General features: G+C 47.3%; 1 protein-coding gene across 3 annotated transcripts in view; it reads right to left on the bottom strand.

The window, feature by feature from the left end:
* LOC105479019 (calsyntenin 1) overlaps positions 1-22,909 on the bottom strand; it is a 98,799-nt gene extending 75,890 nt beyond the window's left edge. For 2 of the 3 annotated variants that reach the window (XM_011736808.3, XM_011736798.3), the window contains exon 1: positions 22,028-22,909. In XM_011736808.3, the coding sequence (XP_011735110.2) occupies positions 22,028-22,118 (91 nt within the window). In that variant the 5' untranslated portion in view covers positions 22,119-22,909. The remainder of the gene's footprint in view (positions 1-22,027) is intronic. The other variant, XM_011736792.3, reaches the window with a different exon arrangement.
* Positions 22,910-23,542: the final 633 nt, after the last annotated feature.

Here is a 23,542-nt window from a genome sequence, read left to right as displayed (position 1 = left end):
GTTCTCTACTATAGGGAAACAGGGTTAAAGACACCCAGACCAGATCCCTCTGTTCATTCCTACCTGCCCTACTCTGAACTACCAAAGTACCACACTGACGACAGTAACAACTTCACCTGTTTCCTCTTTGCTAAAATGGGCTGACTGGGCTAAATGATTTCTCAAGCCCCTTCCATTTCTAGAATTCTAGCCATATAATTCAGGAGTTGATTTTTTTTTTTTTTGACAGAGTCTCACTTTGTCGCCCAGGCTGGAGTGCAGTGGCACGATAAGGGCTCACTGCAGCCTCAAGCTCCAGGGCTCAAATGATCCTCCCACCTCAGCATCTCAAGTAACTGGGGCCACAGGCACCCGCCACCATGCCTAGCTAATTTTTTATTTTTTGTAGAGACAAGGTCTCGCTATGTTGTCCAGGCTGATCTCAAACTCCTGGGCTCAAGCGATCCTCCTGCCTCAGCCTCCCAAAGTGCTGGGATTACAGGCATGAGCCACCACGCCCGGCTAAAAGTACTTAACATTCTAATGCAAAAATAATATACGAGCAAACAGAGCTTATTTAAGTGGGAAGGCACGCTGCCAGATTTTAAAAGCAAAGGATTCTATCATAAAAGGGTGGAAGGGATTAGATAACCTCTCAGGGGGAACTGGATTTATGGGATATAGTCTAGGCAAAAGCCAAATCATTGGTAATCAAGGACAACACCAAAATAAACCAACAAAGCGCCCAGAATAGCAGCTCTCAACCTCTCCCACCAAGGCCAGCAGCCTGGGTACATGCCCATGCACAGCTATTCCATGCGTAAAACCAGATTCTGAGAAAAGCCGAAAAGATTTTTCATAAAAACAAAGCAAACAGTAACACAAAGGTCTTCTGTCGTAGTAGTTATAAAAAGTGTTTCACGGCCGGGTGCGGTGGCTCACGCCTGCAATCCCAGCACTTTGGGAGGCCAATGTGCGTGGATCACTTGAAGTCAGGAGTTCAAGACGAACCTGGCCAACATGGTGAAATCCCGTCTCTACTAAAAAACCAAAAATTAGCTGGGCGTGGTGGCATGTGCCTGTAATCCCAGCTACTCGGGAGGCCGAGGCACAAGAAATTGCTTGAACCCAGGAGATGGAGGCTGCAGTGAGAAAGATCACGCCACTGCACTCCAGCCTGGGTGACAGAGCAAGACTCCATCTTAAAAAAAATTATTTTTTTTTTTTACAAAGTGTTTTACAGGGCCGGGCGCGGTGGCTCAAGCCTGTAATCCCAGCACTTTGGGAGGCCGAGACGGGCGGATCACGAGGTCAGGAGATCAAAACCATCCTGGCTAACACGGTGAAACCCCGTCTCTACTAAAAATACAAGAAAATTAGCCGGGCGTGGTGGCGGGCGCCTGTAGTCCCAGCTACTCGGGAGGCTGAGGCAGGAGAATGGCGTGAACCCGGGGGGGCGGAGCTTGCAGTGAGCCGAGATCGTGCAACTGCACTCCAGCCTGGGCGACAGAGCAAGACTCCATCTCAAAAAAAAAAAACAAAAACAAAAACAAAAACAAAAAACAAAGTGTTTTACAATGACATTACAAAGGCCATCTCATGAGAAAAAACAAAAGTTCTAATCTTTTTCAACTATTGAACTTTTTTGCTAAAGCCTTGACCTTTTTGTAGACCTCATGAAAATATTAATACGGTGAAAGGATACATTACCAAAGAATAAGCCCAAGTAAACCTCATTTTAATGTTTACTTATATTTTTGTACCTATTCTTGCCTTTCCCTTATTAAAAAATTGTATCCTATAATAAAATTAAAAAGGTGGCGAGGGTAATAATCCACAAGCACACAGATCCTGACTGCACATGGGAACGGGCACCATCTGTCCACCTGTGAGGGCCTCCCTGGGAGTAGCGGCAGGTGCTCTATGTTATGGGCAATTCCAGGCCTGGAGCCAGAACTCCACCCAGCTTCTCCACTCAAGAAAGCAAGGAGTGGCCGGGCACCATGGTTCACGCCAATAATCCCAGCACTTTGGGAGGCCAAGGCGGGAGGATCACTCGAGCCCAGGATTTTGAGACCAGCCTGGGCAACATAGTGAAACCCCATCTCTACAAAAAATACAAAAAATCAGGCAGGCATGTAGCCCCAGCTATTCAGGAGGCTGAAGTGAAAGGATTACCTGATTTCAGTAAGTCAAGGCTGCAGCGAGCCGAGTTTATGCCACTGCATTACAGCCTGGGCGATGGAGTGAAACCCTGTCTTTAAAAAAGAAAGGTCAGGTGCAGTGGCTCACGCCTGTAATTTCAGTACTTTGGGAGGCCGAGGCAGGGGATCACGAGGTCAGGAGTTCCAGACCAGCCTAGCTAACATAGTGAAACCCCGTCTCTACTAAAAATACAAAACTTAGCTGGGTGGGCATGGTAGTGCGCACCTGTAATCCCAGCCACTCGGGAGGCTGAGGCAGGAGAATCACTTGAACCCGGGAGGCGGAGGTTGCAGTGAGCCAAGACCGTGCCACTGTACTCCAGCCTAGGCGACAGAGTGAGACTCCATCTCAAAAAAAAAAAAAAAGAAAAGAAAAGAAAGAAAAGAAAGAAAAGCAAGCAAGCAAGCAAGGGGCAATGTAAACTATGAAGAGACATAATTCCAGGAAAAAGCTGAATTAACTCTCATTTCCTTTCTAAGTAAATCACTAGTAAGCTTTGCTTTGTTACTTCAACTATTATTTAGAAGCAAAATTACTGGTGACATGTCCCCTCCTTGTATTTTGACATCAACGACTGCCCTAGAGCAGCAGTTACCAGAGCATGATCTAAGGACTCCTGAGAGGGGGCCCCCAAAGCTCTCCATTTCCCAACTATTATCTGTGTGAAGCCGAGTTTTCTTTATCCGCTTCAAACAGATAAGACAGTGCAGAATCTAGCTGTTTTCTCTTAAGTAGGACATTAATGAGATCAGCAAAAACTTAAAATGCCAGTCTTCTTACTAAGTTGTTTCTGGTTTTTGGAAAACAGTTAATTTTCACTAAAAATATGTTATTTAGGTTGGGCACAATGGCTCACACCTGCAATCCCAGCACTTTGGGAGGCCGAGGCAAGTGGATCACCTGAGGTCAGGAGTTCAAGATCGGCCTGGCCAACACGGTGAAACCCCGTCTCTACTAAAAACATAAAAATTAAGCAGGTGTGGTGGCGCGTGCCTATAGTCCCAGCTACTCAGGAGGCTGAGACAGGAGAATTGCTTGAATCCAGGAGGCGGAGGTTGCAGCGAGCCAAGATTGTGCCACTGCACTCCAGCCTGGGTTACAGAGCAAGACTCTGTCTCAAAAAAAAAAAAAAAAAAAAAAAAAAAGTTATTTAAGTCACCATGCAATGGGCTTATCATTGCTATTTTAAATAATTTAATAATTACATTAATAGGTTCTCACTTTTCATTTCTAATAAACATCCATAGATAAAACCCACATATGGCTGGGCGCAGTGGCTCAAGCCTGTAATCTTAACACTTTGGGAGGCCAAGGCAGGTGGATCACCTGAGGTCAGGAGTTCGAGACCAGCCTGGCCAACATGGCGAAATCCTGTCTCTACTAAAAATACAAAAATTAGCTGGGCATGGAGGCGGGTGCCTATAATCCCAGCTACTCCAGAGGCTGAGGCAGGAGAATTGCTTGAACCCAGCAGGGAGGCAGTGCGGGGAGGTGCATGTTGCAGTGAGCCGAGATCACGCCACTTCACTCCAGCCTGATAAGAGCAAAACTCCCTCTCGAAAAAACAAACAAAAACACGTAACCACAAGCTCTTCAAAGTCCACGGTAATTTCTGAGCCCAGGGGTCCTGAGACCAAACAATCTGGGAACCCTAAAGGGTTAGGTTGGGTTCAATTCTACTACACACCATACCTGGTGCAGATGTCTGCTGAATGAATGTTACAAGAGAATGTTACAAAATACCCTGTAGAATATGATTGCATTTTGTTTAAAACTTTATGTAGATAAATTTTTACAAAGAAAGAAATCTATACAAATAGACACAAAATGTTGATGCTAATGATAGAGAGGCAGTATTTTAAGTCATTTTACCTTACTTTCATTCTGTTTTGGACTGTGTTTTCTCGTTCTACAGTAAGGGCGGGGGGTGGGCCTGGAGCAGCACTGCCTAAAGTGTGTTCCCCGGGACACTGGTGCCACAGGTGTCACAGAAAGAGTCCCAGATCAAGTAGTTGGTTTTACCCCCGGCTCAGCAATTCCTCTAAGTACACTCAAGACTGTGAGAAGCCCTGCAGTAACGAAACCTGTTTAACAGCGCCTCCCAAGCTTACATGACCAAGACCCCACTGACCTAACCATACCTGTCCACGTCACACACCTAGGGAGACCCATCTCTCATCCTAGATGAGTTTCAAGGGGAAGCCTGCAATTGATCACTGCATTCTTACATTAGAAGTCACTACGTGGACTATGTCACCATTATTTACAAAGGACAACTTCTAGCAGAGATAATATTAAATGATACATGATACACCCCACTGGAATATCTGGGAGTTATATCAAATACATTTTTTACACTGACTTTAGTAAAATGTCTCTATACAAAGGAGTAAATTTACTTCATATAGATTTAGGAACTTGGTAAATTCAAGTAACGATTTTAAATAGCAACACTTCAGTTAAATTCTTTGATGAAAAACACTAAGTGTGTCTGGCCCTAAGTCATTCCTCTACACAGCGTACAGCAGTGAGCATCCCCTGAAAGGCGTGGCCACCCTGCAGAGGCAGTGCCTGCAGAGGCGGCTGCTTTGCAGAGAGCCCACTGCCCCCGCTTGCGCTTGCGGCTCTCCTGCCTCTCCTCCACCTCAACACCTTCCTGCCCTCAGAGGCGGCGCCTCCTCCTGGGCATGGGGGCCCCTCCTCCCTGGGCTTCCTGACGTCCTTCTGCAGATCCCAGTGGCAGGCTACTTTCTCGATCCTTTTCTTCTCACTGGCTCAGTCACCTAGGACTCCAGGAACAAGGCTTCTGCCTCCTTCACAACCCTGCTCTGGTACCTCAGTCCCCTGGCCCCTTCATCCAAGGTGGGAGTCACGGGGCCACTGATTGTGGCTGCCGCCCCCACAGAATCCTGCGGCGCTGCCACTCCCGTGCCTCCCATCACTCCATCTGAACCAGCGCCTCACCGCTGGTTTACAGAATGACAGTGGCTTCTCTGTACCCGCCAGGGTAGTGGTTCCAGGACCCCAGTCTATACCTGAATCCACCAGGACCCCAGAGTCTATACCCGAATCCACCAGGACCCCAGAGTCTATACCCGAACCCACCAGGACCCCAGTCTATACCCGAACCCACCAGGACCCCAGAGTCTATACCCGAACCCACCAGGACCCCAGAGTCTATACCCGAACCCACCAGGACCCCAGTCTATACCCGAGCCCACCAGGACCCCAGAGTCTATACCCGAACCCACCAGGACCCCAGAGTCTATACCCGAACCCACCAGGACCCCAGAGTCTATACCTGAATCCACCAGGACCCCAGTCTATACCCGAGTCCACCAGGACCCCAGTCTATACCCGAATCCACCAGGACCCCAGTCTATACCCGAGTCCACCAGGACCCCAGTCTATACCCAAATTCACCAGGACCCCAGTCTATACCCGAGTCCACCAGGACCCCAGTCTATACCTGAACCCACATATACTGAAGTTATTGGTCCTGCAGAACCCAAGTATTCAAAGAGCCAGCGCTTCCCATATGCAGGTTTCACAGCCCGCAAATACTGTATTTTCCATTCACGTTTGGTTAAAAAAATCCACTTACAAGTGGACCCCTGCAGTTCAAAGCCCGGTTGTTCAAGGCTCAGCTGCACTGTACCGTGACAGTGGGTGAGCGTGTACGCACGTGCATGCATGCGCTGGATTTTTACTGCCAATTTGCCCAATTTCCACTTGTTATGGGTTAAGTATGTTTCTGACAGTCACTTTTGGGAGCTTTATAAGCACTATTTATAACAAGTTTCCATGGGGAAGATACAATTTGGGTTCCAACTTGAACTCCAAACAGACCAATATGAGTTACCTTTTCAAATCAGAAACGGCTTAGGTACCAGGAAACAATGTATCAAGACAAAGCTAGGTTGAGGCAGTTTGCCAGTGATTGCTAAAAGATCCCATAAGCGGAGGTGGTCAGGAATGTCAGCAAGGGGCGAGTTCAGTTTACCCAGGCCTGGGGATAGACTGAGTGGAGGAGTAACATGTGCCGAGCTCTCAGGAAAAAGACCTCAATCTGACCAGAACCAGGCATGGACTCACACTGGTTGGCCACTGCTGTGGGGCTCAGATGCCAGGGTTCCATCACTGCTCTCTGCACCCGCTTGCCCCAGCTTACCTGTCTGTACTTGGGTTTCCAAACGATAAGACAGTACAGCCAGGACTGCTCTACCCTGAGCCAAGGCTGCTGTCGCAAATCCTCATCTGGTCTCCCGCGCCACTGGGCTGAGTTTCCAGATATAACAGAAACTTCAGGAAACCCTTTTCCCTTCTCCCTCAGGCCTAAGCAACAACCAGATCCGGCCGAGGGGCCTAGGTTTGTTCTCCCTTTGCCCCTGGCTTCACTCTGTCCACCACAGTGAAAACCTCACACCCAGAAAACACCCACAGCCCAAGCTGAGGGGAAACAACGGCCCTCCAGGCTCTGCCCTGATTATCTGCCAAGACTTAGACCTCCGGCCTTATGCTGTCACTGTCCGCTGGCCCCAGACGCCTCCCAGAGAGTCCTCCCTGAGAAGACACAGGATGTGAGTGACAGCCCATCAGACACACACCGCCCAGCCTCCAGGAGCCACTCTGAAGCGCCCACGCAGACCCGGATCTTCCTTACTCGCCTGATGGTCTGTCCCCTTCCTGGGTCAGCACCCAGCCCTGAATAATTCACTCCTTCGATCTCTGCAGTCAGGCTCCTGTGCAAACCACTCTGCACCACGCATTCCTGAAGATAACATGAACGGCCTCTTAATCACCAACCCACCTGCCTCTCCTTGGTTCTCATGCTTGCATTCACTTCTCTAACATCTAAACTGGGTCGGGCAGGGTGGCTCATGCCTGTAATTCCAGCGCTTTGGGAGGTCAAGGAGGCTGGATCACTTGAGGTCAGGAGTTTGAGACTAGCCTGGTCAACACGGTAAAACCCCGTCACTACTAAAAATACAAGCAGTGGCTCACGCTTGTAATCCTAGCATTTTCGGAGGTCTGGGCAGATGGATTATGAGGTCAGGAGTTCGAGACCAACCTGGCCAACATGGCAAAACCCCGTCTCTACTAAAAATACAAAAATCAGCCGGGCATGGTGGCGGGCGCCTATAATCCCAACTACTCAGGAGGGTGAGACAGGAGAACTGTTGGAACCTAGGGGACGGAGGTTGCAGTGAACTGAGATCACACCACTGCACGTCAGCCTGAGAGAAAGAACAAAACTCTATCTCAAAAAAACTACAAAAATACAAAAATTAGCCAGGCATGATGGTGCGTGCCTGTGATCCCAGCTACTCGGGAGGCTGAGGCAGGAGAATAGCTTGAACCTGGGAGGCAGAGGCTGCAGTGAGCCGAGATCACGCCATTGCATTCCAGCCTGGCCAACAGAGTGAGACTGAGTGAGGAAGGAAGGAAGGAAAGAAGGAGGGAGGGAGGGAGGGAGGGAGGGCGGGCAGGCTGGGTACAGTGGCTCACGCCTGTAATCCCAGCACTTTGGGAGGCTGAGGCAGGTGGATCACCTAAGGTCAGGAGTTCGAGACCAGGCTGGCCAACATGGTGAAACCCCATCTCTACTAAAAATACAAAAATTAGTCAGGTGTGGGAGTGTATGCCTATAATTCCAGCTACTCGGGAGGCTGAGGCAGGAGAATTGCTTGAACTCGGGAGGCGGAAGTTGCAGTGAGCCAAGATCGTGCCACTGCACTCCAGGCTGAGCAACAGAATGATACTCCGTCTCAAAAATAAATAAGTAAATAAGTAAAGGCTGGGCACAGTGGCTCACGCCTGTAATCCCAGCACTTAGGGAGGCCAAGGCAGATAGATCACCTGAAGTCAGGAGTTCGAGACTAGGCTGGGCAACATGGTGAAACCCCAACTCTACTAAAAATACAAAAATCATCCAGGTGTGGCAGTGTACGCCTGTAATCCCAGCTACTCAGGAGGCTGAAGCAGGAGAATCTCTTGAACCTGGGAGGCGGAGATTGCAGTGAGCCAAGATTGCACCACTGCACTCCAGCCTGGGCGACAGAGTGAGACCCCATCTCAAAATTAATTAATTAATTAAATTAAAAATAAATAAATAAAAATAAAACCTAAATTGTTGTGACCACATCTATCTAGAATGCCTCATTCCACGTACCTCTGGATCCTCTTTCCTCTCTGTTCTCTGATCAATTCTCTTGCTCTTGGGACCCTCACAACAATGTATGACATACTTTACATGCAACAAGAAAAATTCAATCAACACAATCTGCTCAGACCCACTGCCATATGCATTGCTTTAAGTAGCGGTAAAAAGCCCAAACCTTCTAAGAACACTCAGAGAAAGTCTCGAAAAAGACAAGATTAATAAACTTTACCAATTGAATCTGCAAATATGTATTAACCAGTGGCATTAATGACCTCTCTAAAACATTATTTCATCCAAACAAACATTAACGTCATAGTTGTTATTAAAGTCACCAGAAGGGAGGGAAAAGGCTGTGTTATGAAACTATCCCAGTGGTACGTGCTCCAATTTAGAAGAGGCTTTAACATGTCAGATTTCATATAAAAAAGCATTTAAGCCAGTATTTATTCTCTATTCAAGGCTCTGAATGTTTAGAAGACACGTATTCGCTGCTTCCTAGCTGAACAAGAGGCGGCTCTCATACACTTGGGCATGGACTTTTTAAACCCTTGCCAAATGAAAACGTTTTCTACAGGAATCATGAGCTGATATCAATGGATATTTACAGACAGCTCAGAAGCAAGCTCTGACCTTGCCAACTTAGGGCTTTATAATCAGTCAGGATTATCAAGGTCCCCTACCGACTAGTCACAAGGCACTAGTAACTGAGGGGCTCGAAAACTCAAAACGACTGTACCCCACCTGTTACTCCCCACCCCCACTGTTCCTTTAATAATTTTAGCCCAGAGTGAGGGAGCCTAAGGAGAAAATGAAATTCAAGTCAGTTCATTTTACTATTTACTTACTAGTCTGATAAATGCTTGAAATGCATGGCAAGGAAAAAAAAAAAGATTAGGGATTATCCAAGAATTTTAATTATTTGTTATCCTTGTTACTAATTCTATAGGTAATAAGAAACTAGCATGAGTTAGTTAAAGCATTTTAAAAGTAAACATAGGGCCGGGTGCGGTGGCTCACACCTGTAATCCCAGCACTTTGGGAGGCCAAGACAGGCGGATCACGAGGTCAGGAGACCATCCTGGCTAACACGGTGAAACCCCGTCTCTACTAAAAACACAAAAAATTAGCCGGGCATGGTGGTGGGCGCCTGCAGTCCCAGCTACTCAGGAGGCTGAGGCAGGAGAATGGTGTGAACCCGGGAGACGGAGCTTGCAGTGAGCTGAGATCTGGCCACTGTACTACAGCCTGGGTGACAGAGCGAGACTCTGTCTCAAAATAAATAAACAAATAAATTAAAAATAAAAGTAAACATAAGCCAGAGTGGTAGCTCATGCCTGTAATCCCAGCACTTTGGGAGGCCAAGGTGGATGGGTCACGAGGTCAGGAGATCGAGATCATCCTGGCTAACACGGTTAAACCCCATCTCTACTAAAAATACGAAAAATTAGCTGGGTGTGGTGGTGCGTGCATGTAATCCCAGCTACTCGGGAGGCTGAAGCAGGTGAATCGCTTGAACCGGGAGGCAGAGGTTGTAGTAAGCCGAGATCCCACCATTGCACTCCAGGCTGGGCGACAGAGCGAGACTCAGTCTCAAAAAAAAAAAAAAAAAAAAAAGTAAACATAATCTACTTAACACAAGGGCTTTAATCCCACAAATCAAAAGCGACCCTAGTTTTCCATGAGCCTCTGGCTACCATTGGTTCTCACTGTCTACTGAGAAAGGAGTAGAGCCGGTCCTTTGCTGGGTGCTGGGGATGGAAAGATGACGGGGAAGCCTGCACCCTGAGGCCACGGAGAATGAAAGGCAGGCGTCTTCTCCCAAGGGGAGGGAGGAGCATCAACCACAGGTGCAGCTGCGCAGGGACACAGAGGACAAGCAGCTCTGGTGAAAATCTCAGGCCCTAGGTCCACAATTCGACTATTAATACTCTGTCATCTAAGTTTATCAATACTCAGGACCAGTTCCCTCCAGGTGCCAGGAGCCAGGCATAGAAGGGCCCCTAGGTTGGTTTAAAAACCTACTGCCAACTGGGCGCAGTGGGCTCATGCCTGTAATCCCATTACTTTAGGAGGCCGAGGCTAGCGGATCACCTGAGGTCGGGAGTCAAGACCAGCCTGACAAACATGGAGAAACCCCATCTCTACTAAAAATACTAAATTAGCCAGACCAGTGGTGATGCATGCCTGTAATTCCAGCTACTTGGGAGGCTGAGGCAGGAGAATCACTTGAACCTGGGAGCTGGAGGTTGCGGTGAGCCAAGATCATGCCATTGCATTGTAGCCTAGGCAACAAAAGTAAAACTCCACCTCAAAAAAAAAAAAAAAAAATCTATTGTCAACCAGGTGAGGTAGCTCAGCCTGTAATCCCAGTACTCTGGGAGGCTGAGGCGGGAGGATCACTTGAGGTCAGGAGTTCAGGACCAGCCTAGCGAACATGGTGAAACCCCCTCTCTACTAAAAATACAAAAATTAGCCGGGCATGGTAGCGGGTGCCTAATAATCCCAGTTACTCAGGAGGCTGAGGCATGAGAATTGCTTGAACCCAGGAGGTGGAGGTTTCAGTAAGCCAAGAATGCGCCACTGCACTCCAGCCTGGGTGACAGGGTGAGACTCTGTCTAAAAAACAAAAGAAAAACCTGTTGCCATCTTGACATTTTTTATAATTTTTGGGCCAGATGCAGTGGCTCACGCCTGTAATCCTAACACTTTGGGAAGCTGAGGCAGGTGGAGTGCCTGAGCTCAGGAGTTCGAGACCGTCTTGGGCAACATGGTGAAACCCTGTCTCTACTAAAAGTACAAAAAATTAGCCGAGCTTGCTGGTGCATGTCTGTAATCTCAGCTACTTGGGAGGCTGAGGCACCAGAATTGCTTAAACCCAGGAGGACGAGGTTATAGTGAGCTGAGATCGCACCACTGTACTCCAGCCTGGGCAACACACAGTGAGACTCTGTCTCAAAAAAAAAGAAAAAGTTTTAATAATTTTTGAACAAGGGGCCCCACACTTTATTTTGCATTGGCCCCTTGGATTATGTAGCTAGTTCTATCAATCTTCATCATTAACTACATCTGAAATATGCAAAAAAAAAAATCAGTGTGACTAGATTCTGCATTTCAGATGGAATTAATTATATTCTTTAAAAGCCACTTAATAGACAACCTTATACAAATCATTCTAAAGTTTTACATTTCTTCAGTTTAAATTTATAACATTCAGCTGTTTTGAAGTGGTCCTCAAAAGTACTATATAAGAAAAATTTTAGGCTGAGCAGGGTGGCTCATGCCTACAATCCTAGCACTCTGGGAGACTGAGGCAGGCAGATTGCTTGAGTCCAGGAGTTTGAGACCAATCTGAGCAATATGGTAAAACCCCATCTCTACAAAATAATAATAATAATAATAATAAATAAATAAATAAATTAGTCAAGCATGGTAGAGTGTGCCTGTAGTTCCAGCTACTCAGGGGGCTGAAGTGGGAAGATTGCTTGAACCTGGGAGGGCGGAGGTTGCAGTGAGCCGAGATCGTGCCACAGAACTCCAGCCTGAATAAAAATGTCTTTGCTATACTTCAAGTATGTAAACAAAGATGATATCCATTTTTACTGAGTTTTAAAATTCCCTTTGAATATAAAGACATATTTCTAAGTGTTTTCTATGTTTAAAGATTGGGTAAATGAGGAATAGTTAATTAAATAAAATCAAAGGACTAGAAAAAATAATTTACTTTTAAACAAAGCACATTTTTAGCCAGCTAGCATAACAAAAATGTAATGAATGAATGAAATGTCGGCTGGACGTGGGGGCTCACGCCTGTAATCCCAGCACTTTGAAGGGCCAAATAGGGCAGATTGCTTGAGCCCAAGTGTTCGAAACCAGCCTGGGCAACATGGCAAGACCCTGTCTCTAAAAAATTTTTAAATTAGCCAGGTGTGGTGGTGTGCACCTGTGGTCCCAGCTACTGGGGAGGCTGAGGCAGGAGAATGGCGTAAACCCGAGAGGCAGAGCTTGCAGTGAGCCGAGATTGTGCCAGCACTCCAGCCTGGGCGACAGAGTGAGACACCGTCTCAAAAAAAATAAATTAATTAAAAAATAAAAAAGAAAAAAAGGAAAGAAAAGAAAAGAAAAAGAAAAGAAATGTCACTTTCTAAAGTAGTTGCAGTTTGAGAATTGTCCTGTTTTTTCCAGTCCCTTTCATTAAGTGAAGCCCTGCTCCTGGAGGCGGGATACTGACTGTGTGTGTGACTGGGTGGGTGTCCCCCAAACACTGCACGTGCAGCCCTGTGCTAGGCTCATTCCTGAGAAATCCACAGAAATCAAGGCCCAGGCCTCAATGCTCTCGGCCTCTCTTAATGTGTGAGGTGGTAAAAACAATGAACTGTAGGCCTGGATGCCTGCAAAAATACGAAGGCGTGATAAAATTCAGTCCTAAGGAAACCTAACCAAAGGCTCAATGTTTTTAAGAAAAGGGTTGCTCTGTGAGCTAGCAAGAGCCCCGTAGCAGTAGAGTTCAAACAGAGGCTGAATGATCAACACACAGGGACATATGAGGAAACGTCTGTTTTACAGGGAAGGCTATTTAAAGTATAGAGGAAAGAACTTTCAAAGTTCCTTTCAACTCAAAGTCTAAAGTCCGGGGTAAAAATTATATGAGAGACAATGGCAAAGGAAGGAATTGGTTAGATGAAATGCCAGTTTGCACCTAGACTAGGAAAAAATTCAACTTAAAATTCTAACAAACTAGAAAACTGTGAAACGTGTATTTGATTAGGAAAATGCTCCTGTGAGTGATGACGGAGGTCAAGTGGATACAGGATGGTGCAGCCACTTTGTACAACCAGCCGGTAGTTCCTCAAAATGTTAAACACAGGCCGGGCATAGTGCTCACGCCTGTAATCCCAGCACTCTGGGAGGCCGAGGCAGGTGGATCATTTGAGGTCAGGAGTTGGAGACCAGCCTGACCAACATGGAGAAACCCCGTCTCTACTAAAAATACACAATTAGCCGGACATGGTGGCACATGCCTGTAATCCCAGCTACTCGGGAGGCTGAGGCAGGAGAATTTCTTGAATCCGGGAGACGGAGGCTGCAGTGAGCAAAGATCACATCACTGCACTCCAGCCTGGGCAACAGAGTGAGACTCCATCTCAAAAAAAAAAAATTTTTTTTAATTTAAAAAGTTAAATCTAAGACTTACCCTAAGACCCAACAATTCCACTTGGGTATATATCCAAGAGAAATGAAAACATACGTCCACACAAATTCCTGTACAAAAATGTACATAGTAGTATTTTCCAAATACAAAGTGGAAATAACCCAAATGTCCATCAATGAGTAAACGGATAAACAGAATGTGTTATATCCCTACAAGGATATATCATTTACCTGTGAAAAGAAACGAAGTCCTGATACATGCTACAACATGGATGAACCTTGAAGACATCATACTAAGCAAAAGAAGCTAGTCACAAAAGGCCACATATTATGATTCCCTTGATATGAAATGTCCAAAATAAGCAAATCCATAGACAGAAAGTAGACTCGGGGTTGCCAAGGGATGGAGGAGGAGGGATATGGAGAATGAGCGCTAACAGATATGGGGTTTCTTTTGGGGGTGATGAAAGTGTTCTGAAATTAGATAGTGGTGATGGCTGCACAACTTTGTGAATATACTAAAATCACTGAATTGTATGCCTTAAAATGTTGAATTTTATGGTATGCGAATTATATCTCAATAAAGCTGCTTTTAAAAAAAAAAGGAGTGGATGCAGAAAAAGGTGGTTTTGTTTGTTTTGTTTTGTTTTGTTTTGAGACAAAGTCTGGCTCTGTCACCCAGGCTAGAGTGCAGTGGCATGATAAAGGTGGTCTTCCTTTTATTTTGAGATGGAGTTTTGCTCTTGTTGCCCAGGCTGGAGTGCAATGGTGCAATCTCGGTTCACTGCAACCTCTGCCTCCTGGGTTCAAGCAATTCTCCTGCCTCAGTCTCCCGAGTAGCTGGAATTACAGGCATGTGCCACCATGTCCAGCTAATTGTGTATTTTTAGTAGAGACGGGGTTTCTCCATGTTGGTCAGGCTGGTGTCGAACTCCCGACCTCAGGTGATCCGCCCACCTCAGCTTCCCAAAGTGCTGGGATTACAGGCGTGAGCCACCACGCCCAGCCGGTGGTCCTCCTTTGTCCTACACAATGACTCGGAGAAAGTACAGATCAAGGTAGGCTTGAAAAGTGGCAGACTCAACAGAAGTTCTTGTCAGGGGAGAATCAGACAGAACGAAAACAGACAGCTGAAAGACGATTCTTCGGCCGCGTGCGGTAGCTCACGCCTATAATCTCAGCTCTTTGGGAGGATGAGGTGGGAGGACTGTTAGAGCCCAGGAGTTCGAGACCAGCCTGAGCAACACAGTGAGACACCATTTCTATTAATTCTTTTTAAGATGATTATTCATGTCTGACCAAAAAAGTAAAAAAGCAAAAACATGACTCTTCTTCTGATATGCCACTACATACTTCTTACTGGGGTTCCGGAATGGGAAGGAAGTTAACTTTCAGATTTTTTTTTTTTTTTTTTTTTTTTTTTGAGACGGAGTCTCGCTCTGTCGCCGGGGCTGGAGCGCAGTGGCCGGATCTCAGCTCACTGCAAGCTCCGCCTCCCGGGTTTACGCCATTCTCCTGCCTCAGCCTCCTGTGTAGCTGGGACTACAGGCGCCCGCCACCTCGCCCAGCTAGTTTTTTGTATTTTTTTAGTAGAGACGGGGTTTCACCGTGTTCGCCAGGATGGTCTCGATCTCCTGACCTCATGATCCGCCCGTCTCGGCCTCCCAAAGTGCTGGGATTACAGGCTTGAGCCACCGCGCCCGGCCCAGATTTTTTTTTTTTTTTTTTCTGAGATGGAGTTTTGCTCTTGTTGCCCAGGCTGGAGTGCAATGGCGTGATCTCGGCTCACCACAACCTCCACCTCCCAGGTTCAAGCGATTCTCCTGCCTCAGCCTCCCTAGTAGCTGGGATTACAGGCATGCACCACCACACCCGGCTAATTTTATATTTTTTAGTAGAGATGGGGTTTCTCCATGTTGGTCAGGCTGGTCCCTAACTCCCGACCTAAGGTGATCCGCCCGCCTTGGCCTCCCAAAGTGCTGGGATTACAGATGTGAGCCACCGCACCTAACCAACTTTCAGATGTTTTAAAGGTATTTAAGCTGCTTTAAACTCTGTTACTTTGAAGTACGTGAATCTCTGCCAAGAACCTTTAAAAATAAAAACTTTAGTAACAAATCTCGTGAAAATTTTTAATCTAATAATAATATCCTAAAACTAAATCAAAAAATAAGCAAAAATACACCTAAAACATAGGAGAGAAAGAACCTATTGCCGGGCGCGGTGGCTCAAGCCTGTAATCCCAGCACTTTGGGAGGCCGAGACGGGCGGATCACGAGGTCAGGAGATCGAGACCATCCTGGCTAACACGGTGAAACCCCGTCTCTACTAAAAAATACAAAAAACTAGCCGGGCGAGGTGGAGGGCGCCTGTAGTCCCAGCTACTCGGGAGGCTGAGGCAGGAGAATGGCGTAAACCTGGGAGGCGGAGCTTGCAGTGAGCTGAGATTCGGCCACTGCACTCCAGCCCGGGCGACAGAGCAAGACTCCGTCTCAAAAATAAATAAATAAATAAAAATAAAAAGAACCTATCAAATCAGACAATCAGCATTCTAGTTCCCAGGCGGTGGCAGCTCTTAGGGAAAAGATGGGTATTGTATGTCAGGCTGACACAGTGGGGAGGCTGTCACCATTTGAGGGTTCCTATATATGGCCTTTGCATAGCCTCAAAACATCACTTTTGAGGGCTTGTTAGTTTGGCTTTTTTTTTTTTTTTTTAGAGACAGAGTCTTGCTCTGTCGCCCAGGCTGGAATGCAAGTGGTGTGACCTTGGCTCACTGCAGCCTCAACCTGCCAGGTTCAATCAGTTCTCCAGCCTCAGACTCCTGAGTAGCTGGGACTACAGGCATATGCCACCATGCCCAGCTAATTTTTTTTGTATTTTTAGTAGAGATGGGGTTTCACCATGTTGCACAGGCTGGTCCTGAACTCCCGGACTCAAGCAATCCACCCATCTTGGCCTCCCAAAGCACTGGGATTACAGGTGTGAGCTACCATGCCTGGCCATTTGGTTGGTTGTTTTTAGTTTGTTTGTTTGTTTTCTTTTTTTTTTTTTTATTATACTTTAAGTTCTAGGGTACATGTGGATAACATGCAGGTTTGTTACATATGTATACCTGTGCCATGTTGGCGTGCTACACCCATCAACTCGTCAGCACCCATCAACTCGTCATTTACATCAGGTATAACTCCCAATGCAATTCCTCCCCGCCCCCCGTTTGTTTGTTTTTTGAGACTGAGTCTCACTCTGTCACCAGGCAGGAGTGCAGTGGTGCAATTTCGGCTCTCTGCAACCTCCACCTCCCAAGTTGAAGCGATTCTCTTGCTTCAGCCTCCCGAGTAGCTGGGACTACAGGTGCACGCCACCACGCCCGGCTAATTTTTGTATTTTTAGTAGAGACAGGGTTTAATCATGTTGGCCAGGATGGTCTCCATCTCTTGACCTCATGATCCACCCGCCTTGGCCTCCCAAAGTGCTGGGATTACAGGCGTGAGCCACTGTGCCAGGCCTTGGTTGTTTCTTAATGCAAAATCATAACATTGTGTAAATCATTTCCACCAATCTTGAATCTGTAGTCCTGAAACACTACTAAAATCCGTATTTTGTTGCAAATCAACATTGTAAATTTCACTTATAAAGACACATTTCTTCAAGCAACTTTTTTTTTTTTTTTTTTTTTGCGACAGAGTCTCACTCTGTCATCCAGGCTGGAGCGCAGTAGCCCGATCTCAGCTCACTGCAAGCTCCGCCTACCAGGTTCACACCATTCTCCTGACTCAGCCTCCGGAGTAGCTGGGACTACAGGCGCCCGCCATCAAGCCCGGCTAATCTTTTGTATTTTTTTTAGTAGAGATGGGGCTTCACCGTGTTAGTCAGGATGGTCTGCATCTCCTGACCTCGTGATCCACCTACCTCGGCCTCCCAAAGTGCTGGGATTCCAGGCATGAGCCACCGCGCCCAGCCCCTTCAAGCAACTCTTCATACTAAATTAAGACCCCTGAAAACACAAGTTTTAATGATCTAAGCCCTCAACCAGAATACATAAGAAATAGACTCTTGGTGGTTTTTTAGGATAATCAGATCTCTATTTTGTTTCAACTCTTATAAATGAAAACTCTATCCAAAAAAAATATTAAAAAACATATTTTCCTGTCTCAAAGCAATAATAAAAATAACTCAGCACTTTTTTTCCTTTGTTCTAAAATTTTAACGTATCTCAGCTTCCTCATTTTAAACACTTAGACTTGGTTTAATAAGCTTCACTAAGTCTTGCAGCTAGTTCTATGAAATTATAGCATTTTCTAGTTTCAGTGTAATAATTATATTTTATATCCCACAAAAATTTCATTTATTGGTCATATTCTTCATAACTAAAACTGAAATACTAGTTGCTGTTTTTGGCTTAAATATCAAATACTGGCACATATAATGTATGGTATCACCTCCTAAACCTTCCTTTTGAAAAATAATTCCTATAAAACTGCTTGGTTTTATGCTTTTTCTCCCAAAAGAAATATCCAGCCAAAGGATGAATTCCAGCTAACTGAAGGTTCCAGTTAACCGAGTTAATGTTCTAAAATTGGAATATATTCAAAATTGTTCATATTTTATTATTTCTTCAGCAGTTATAGGTCTCCTTTGAGAAATAAATGTTATTTACTTTCATTCAGTATTAACAATGTTAGACTATGGGTAATACTGAGGTCTATATTCGAATGACTTTTTTCCACATCATTACTTATGAAAAACGAGGTAACAAATTAAGAAACCATCTTCCCAAAAAAGCTGAAAATTACAGTATTTTTTTAAAGGGACTGACAGGTGTAGCCACAGAGCTACAGCCTTCGAAGGCCAAGACAGAGTGTCATGATCTAATATCCCCAATACTGCAACCAACAGAATGGATCCTTGAACTTTTTTTTTTTTTTTTTGGTATTTTTGTAGTGACAAGGTTTCACCATGTTGCCCAGGCTAGTCTCAAACTCCTGCACTCAAGTAATCTGCCTGCCTAGTCCTCCCAAAGTGCTGGAATTACAGGTATGAGCCACTGAGGCTGGCGCCATGATCCTTGAAAATTTACCCACTAATGAATTCCCACATCCACACTGCAGAAATTAAGTTTGGGCCAGGAGCAGTGGCTCACAACTGTAATCTCAGCACTGTGGGAGGCACAGGCAGGTGGCTCACTTCAGGTCAGGAGTTCAGACCAGCGTGGCCAACATGGTGAAACCCTGTCTCTACTAAAAATACAAAAATGAGCCCAGTGAGATGGCATATGCCTGTAGTCCCAGCTCCTGGGGAGGCTGAGGCAGGAGAATCTCTTGAACCTGGGAGGCAGAGGTTGCAGTGAGACAAGATCTCCCCACTGCACTCCAGCCTGGGTGACAGAATGAGACTCTGTCTCAAAAAAAAAAAAAGAATTTAAGTTTACTTTACACTATGTAATTTTTTTCACTATGTAGCATTTATCTGTGAAGTGAAAATTAGGATGCAAAGCTACTACGCTGTCTAAACTGAAATGCTGTTATCCATCTACCCATTCATTCATTCAATCACACAATACTGGCATGCCTCCGGTGTGCTGGTGACGGGAAACATATGCAAAGCAGACACCCTTCCATCTTGGGGCATATGTTCTACAGAGGGGAAACAGACGGTAAACAACTCAATAAGTAAGCAACAAGGCATGTTAGAATGGGCTAAGTGCTATGGAAAAAAGAAAAAGTGTTGCAGGGAAACAGGATTTAGGGGTTCAGGAAGAGAAATGATTTCAAATAGGATGGTGAGAAGAGGCCTCACTAAGTCTGTGTGCAAATGGAAAAATAACCGTGATTTTTATTTATTATGTGGCTTCGAAATGCATTACACGGTTGCGTTTTTTAAATATTCATATAAGCTTTCTATTTTCTCTGCTTCACTGTTCTATTTCCTGATCTCCATGAAGAAGGCAGGTAGCCGACGGACATGACCGTCCAGGGCACGCCAAAGATATTTCTTCTAATATTTTGGCTTACTTACTTTGTTTTTAAGACTGGAGTCTTGCTTTGTCACCCAGGCTGGAGTGCAGTGGCGCAATCTCGGCTCACTGCAACCTCCGCCTCCTGGGTTCAAGCAATTCTCCTGCCTCAGCCTCCCAAGTAGCTGGGATTACAGGCACCCACCAGCACACCCAGCTAATTTTTATATTTTTAGTAGAGACGGGGTGTCACCATGTTGACCAGGCTGGTCTCGAACTCCGGGCCTCAGGTGATCTGCCAGCCTCAGCCTCCCAAAGTGCTGGGATTACAGGCACGAGCCACTGCGCCCAGCTCTACTCAACATTTCTTGAGAACTACAGCTATAATTAAAATAAAATTTGAGGGTCTCTACAAAACTAATAGTTCAAGATGCAATTTATACTAGAAAATTTATCATTTTCTCCAGCAGTCTCTACGTAATCTAACATTAACGATTACTAAAGGTAGCTACAGCATGAACAGGAGTTCATGTCGTACTGCCTTACGGCAGTAAAAACTTCAGATATGAGTTGAAATGATCTCTTAAAATGAGCCCACAGAGTGTCTCCAAACTGTAAATTTACATATGAAATTCACTTGTAATATTTCAAAATGAAATTGTTATTAGCATTTTGTGTAATAATTCCAAGACATTTTCTAACTCGCAACCTGAAAAAAAAAACAATGCGACCAAATAACTGATGTGTAAAATGTCTTTATTCTGAAGACTAAGAATCTTGAACTACTGTCTAACGGCACCAAGAAAACTTTAGAGAAAGCAAATCACAAATGACTCAACTAGTCAACACATCTTTCACACCACATTTCTGTAGGTCTCGGGTAATGAAGATATTCAAAGTTGAAATGTATGCTGTTTAAGTAACCAAGGCAATTAAATAATGACTAACAAATGTAGGTGCTATTTAAGAAAGCACCAATTTTAACAAGAAATGGTATCACTGACTAAACTAAATATACTTAAACTGTTCCCAAAATACCCAATCCAAGCACATATTTTTAAAATGTGTGGGTTTTCCCCAAGAAAAGCAAAACTTTGACATTTCTCTTGGATATATTAGAGTTTCAGACCTCCAACCCACATCTGGAAAGAACATTTCAAACTTAGTTTGATGTTACTTTTAAAAATCAAATGGCCAGCAATGAGATACTTAGTGACTAAGATCTGAATTTGACAGAGTCAACAGAATGTCAGAAATGAAATAAAAGAAGTATTCAAAGTTTATCATCCTCGATGTTTAGAAAGGAACATGGAACAAAAGATGCATTTGCCGCCTCTGCCCTTTAATTTTGTGAACACCATACTTCTCTCCTTATGTCACGCCAGGGAAGGGAAAATAAGAATTTTTTTAAAGCTGGCTAAATTCAAATATGACCATTTCATCTGGATTTCTATCAATCCTCCTCCCCAAAATTTCTTTTGATTAAAAAAAAAAAAATCAGAACAACAGATTTAAGCCTACAGTAGATTCTACAGACTACACCTAGATTACTTCGCTCTAAGGCCAAGGAAAATGTTTACGATTTCAAGATCCACTCAGAAGCAAATACTGTATCTGCAATGCGTAAGCTTTTCGTTGGCAAGACCAGTCAATATCAGAGAACACGCAAGGTTTAAAAGGTTAAGTGGATGAAGGTTAAAAGCTAATAATAAATTAGCCAAGAAATATTACTTCCCACCGAGCCATAAAATAATTTCGGTCCTACAATCCTAAAGAACCAGAGGGATTTCTCGTTTTTGTAGAGGGTATCTAAGCCTCCACGGTCTAAATGACCGTCAGAAAAACTGCACCAAGGCACCAGGGGTAGCAGAGACGGAGATTTCTAACACTGGGTGAGCCCGCGGTCGCAAATCTCATCGCGATTTCACCTTTGGGTGAAAAGGTGGGAGGGAAGTACGAAGTTTCAGCCTCGGCTCCACTGGAAACAGACAACGTCTGAAGGACCCTGGGAGGAGGCGGAAAGGGGCGAAGTCGTGGTGTCCGCGGTGCAGCAACAGAGAATGGGGATCTTGGAAACGGGATGCGGAGGAGTGGGCTCTTATGTAAGCACACACCAAAACTGTGCGTGCACCCCTCGCCTGATGCACCTCTGAGCACACGTACACACAGCATCTCACCCAGGGGTGCAGCCCCAGCCTGCGTGCGCCGCTGAGCAGGGCGGACTGACCCTTCGGCCCGTCTGCTCGTCCCCCCAAATCAGCGCAGCCACCACCCCGGGCTGCAGTGGGGGCGGCCCAGGCCCAGGTGCCCCGCCCGGGACCGAGCCTGGCTTCCCCGGGAAGCCCGCAGCGCGCGCCCGCAGTCTCCTGCGCCCCGGCTCCGCGAGCCCGACCCCCAAGCCGAACCCCACGCCCCGACCCGGCTCCCTGCGCTCGGACCCGACTCCCCGCATCCCGGCTCGAATCCCGGCATCCGGCCCTACTCCCGCACCGGGACCCTAATCCCCGCACCGGGACCCTAATCCCCACACCGGGACCCGCACCAACCCAGCGGCCCGGCCCGGCCCTGGGGCTTACCTCGCGCGGCCCAGACCCCGCCGCCGCACAGCAGCCCGGCCAGCAACAGCCGGGCGGCCGGGGCCAGCGCGGGCGCGGGGCGGCGCAGCATCGCCAGCCCGGGGCGGGAGCGGCAGGGAGGCGCGCGGGACGCCGAGCGGAGCTCTCGGAGCTCTCGGGGCTCTAGGGCCCGGGGCCGGCTGCTCCGCGGCGCGGCGAGCTCCGGGGATCCAAGGAGGAGCCGCCGCCGCCGCCGCCGTGACGCTGGGCCGCGCGCTCAGGACGCGGCGCCCTCCCCGCCTCGGAGCAGCGCCTTGCTGGAGGCAGCGGCAGCAACTAAGATGGCGGCGACGCTCTCTCTCGGGTCCGGCGACGGTACCCGGCCGGGGGCGGGGTGGCGGCGGGAGGGGCGGGGATGGGGAGCGACGCGAGGCGCGCGCGCGGCGGACCCGGGGAGCGCGCGGGCCCGGGAGGGAAGGGGCGGGGAGGTGAGGGAGCGCGCGCGGCGGACCCGGGAGAGGGCGCGCCTCCGAGCCCGTCGGCCCCGCCTGGAGCGCGCGCCCGCGGGGACGCGCCTGGGGTGGGTTCCAAGCGGCCGGGAGGGGCCCGGGGGGACTGTATCCCTTTCCGCGGCCGCAGCTAGAGAGCCTCAACTCCGCGTCCCCACGCGCGCTCCCGGACTCCTAAGGCCGGGCGAGCGGTACCCGGGGACCCGCGCCTCCTTCTCCACCCCGAGGACTCATCCTTCCCACCCGCTCCGCCGAGGAGCGCAGACCCCGGCGGGGGAGTGCGGCCCAGGACCCTTGTCACTTAGGGCAGGTCGCGTCGCCTCCCAGAACCTCGGGGTCCTCGTCTCCCCGGTGGAGGTGATGAGAGGAATCATGGAAGGGGGTCCAGGAGACTAGGTCAGCGAAACGCGCCTGGTAAACAGTCAAGGGCCGCACAGCACTACCCGCACCGGCTCCCGCCCCGGGACTTGCCCCCAGGGAGTCTGTCCTGAATTGACTGAAGGAATCTATTTGAGACTTTCTAAAGGCGGCTGGTGTGCGCGCTCTTTCTCAGTGACACAGTGCGATGCTGGTTCTTAGAAAAGCGGAGGTCCGAGTGGATAGAGAGGACAGAGGAGTCCTCCCCCTCTACCGTGGATCCCTACAGGGATCTTGGGGTCCTCCCACTTTCCCAGCGTCCTGCGGCCCCCTCCTCCTCTCCTCTGGACCCCTGGCACCCCCCACAGTGGAGGAAAGGCCTGGAACAGCTGTGGATGGGCGTGTGTGCAGGCACCGTACCCTATGAGACACTATTGGCTCCATTTTGCAGATAAGGAAACTAAGTCAGAAAGGTGAAATGATTCCCCCGTTGGGACAACTATTGTAAAAAGAATCAGCCCTCAAGGACAGGGTGTTCGCATTAGAGGGACACCAACAGCAAAAAGTTGAACACTAAAATGTTCATTTTTCGAGACTGCTAGAAGAGCTATCCATGAATGTCATTGCTCCAGGTGGGGGTGGAGGAGGCTGGGCAGCACTGGAGGTTGGG

Source organism: Macaca nemestrina, chromosome 1, assembly GCF_043159975.1.
Source record: "Macaca nemestrina isolate mMacNem1 chromosome 1, mMacNem.hap1, whole genome shotgun sequence".
Classification (NCBI taxonomy): Eukaryota; Metazoa; Chordata; class Mammalia; order Primates; family Cercopithecidae; genus Macaca; species Macaca nemestrina.
The sequence above is the reverse complement of the archived record's forward strand: the minus strand, read 5'-3'. Positions and strand labels throughout refer to the sequence as shown.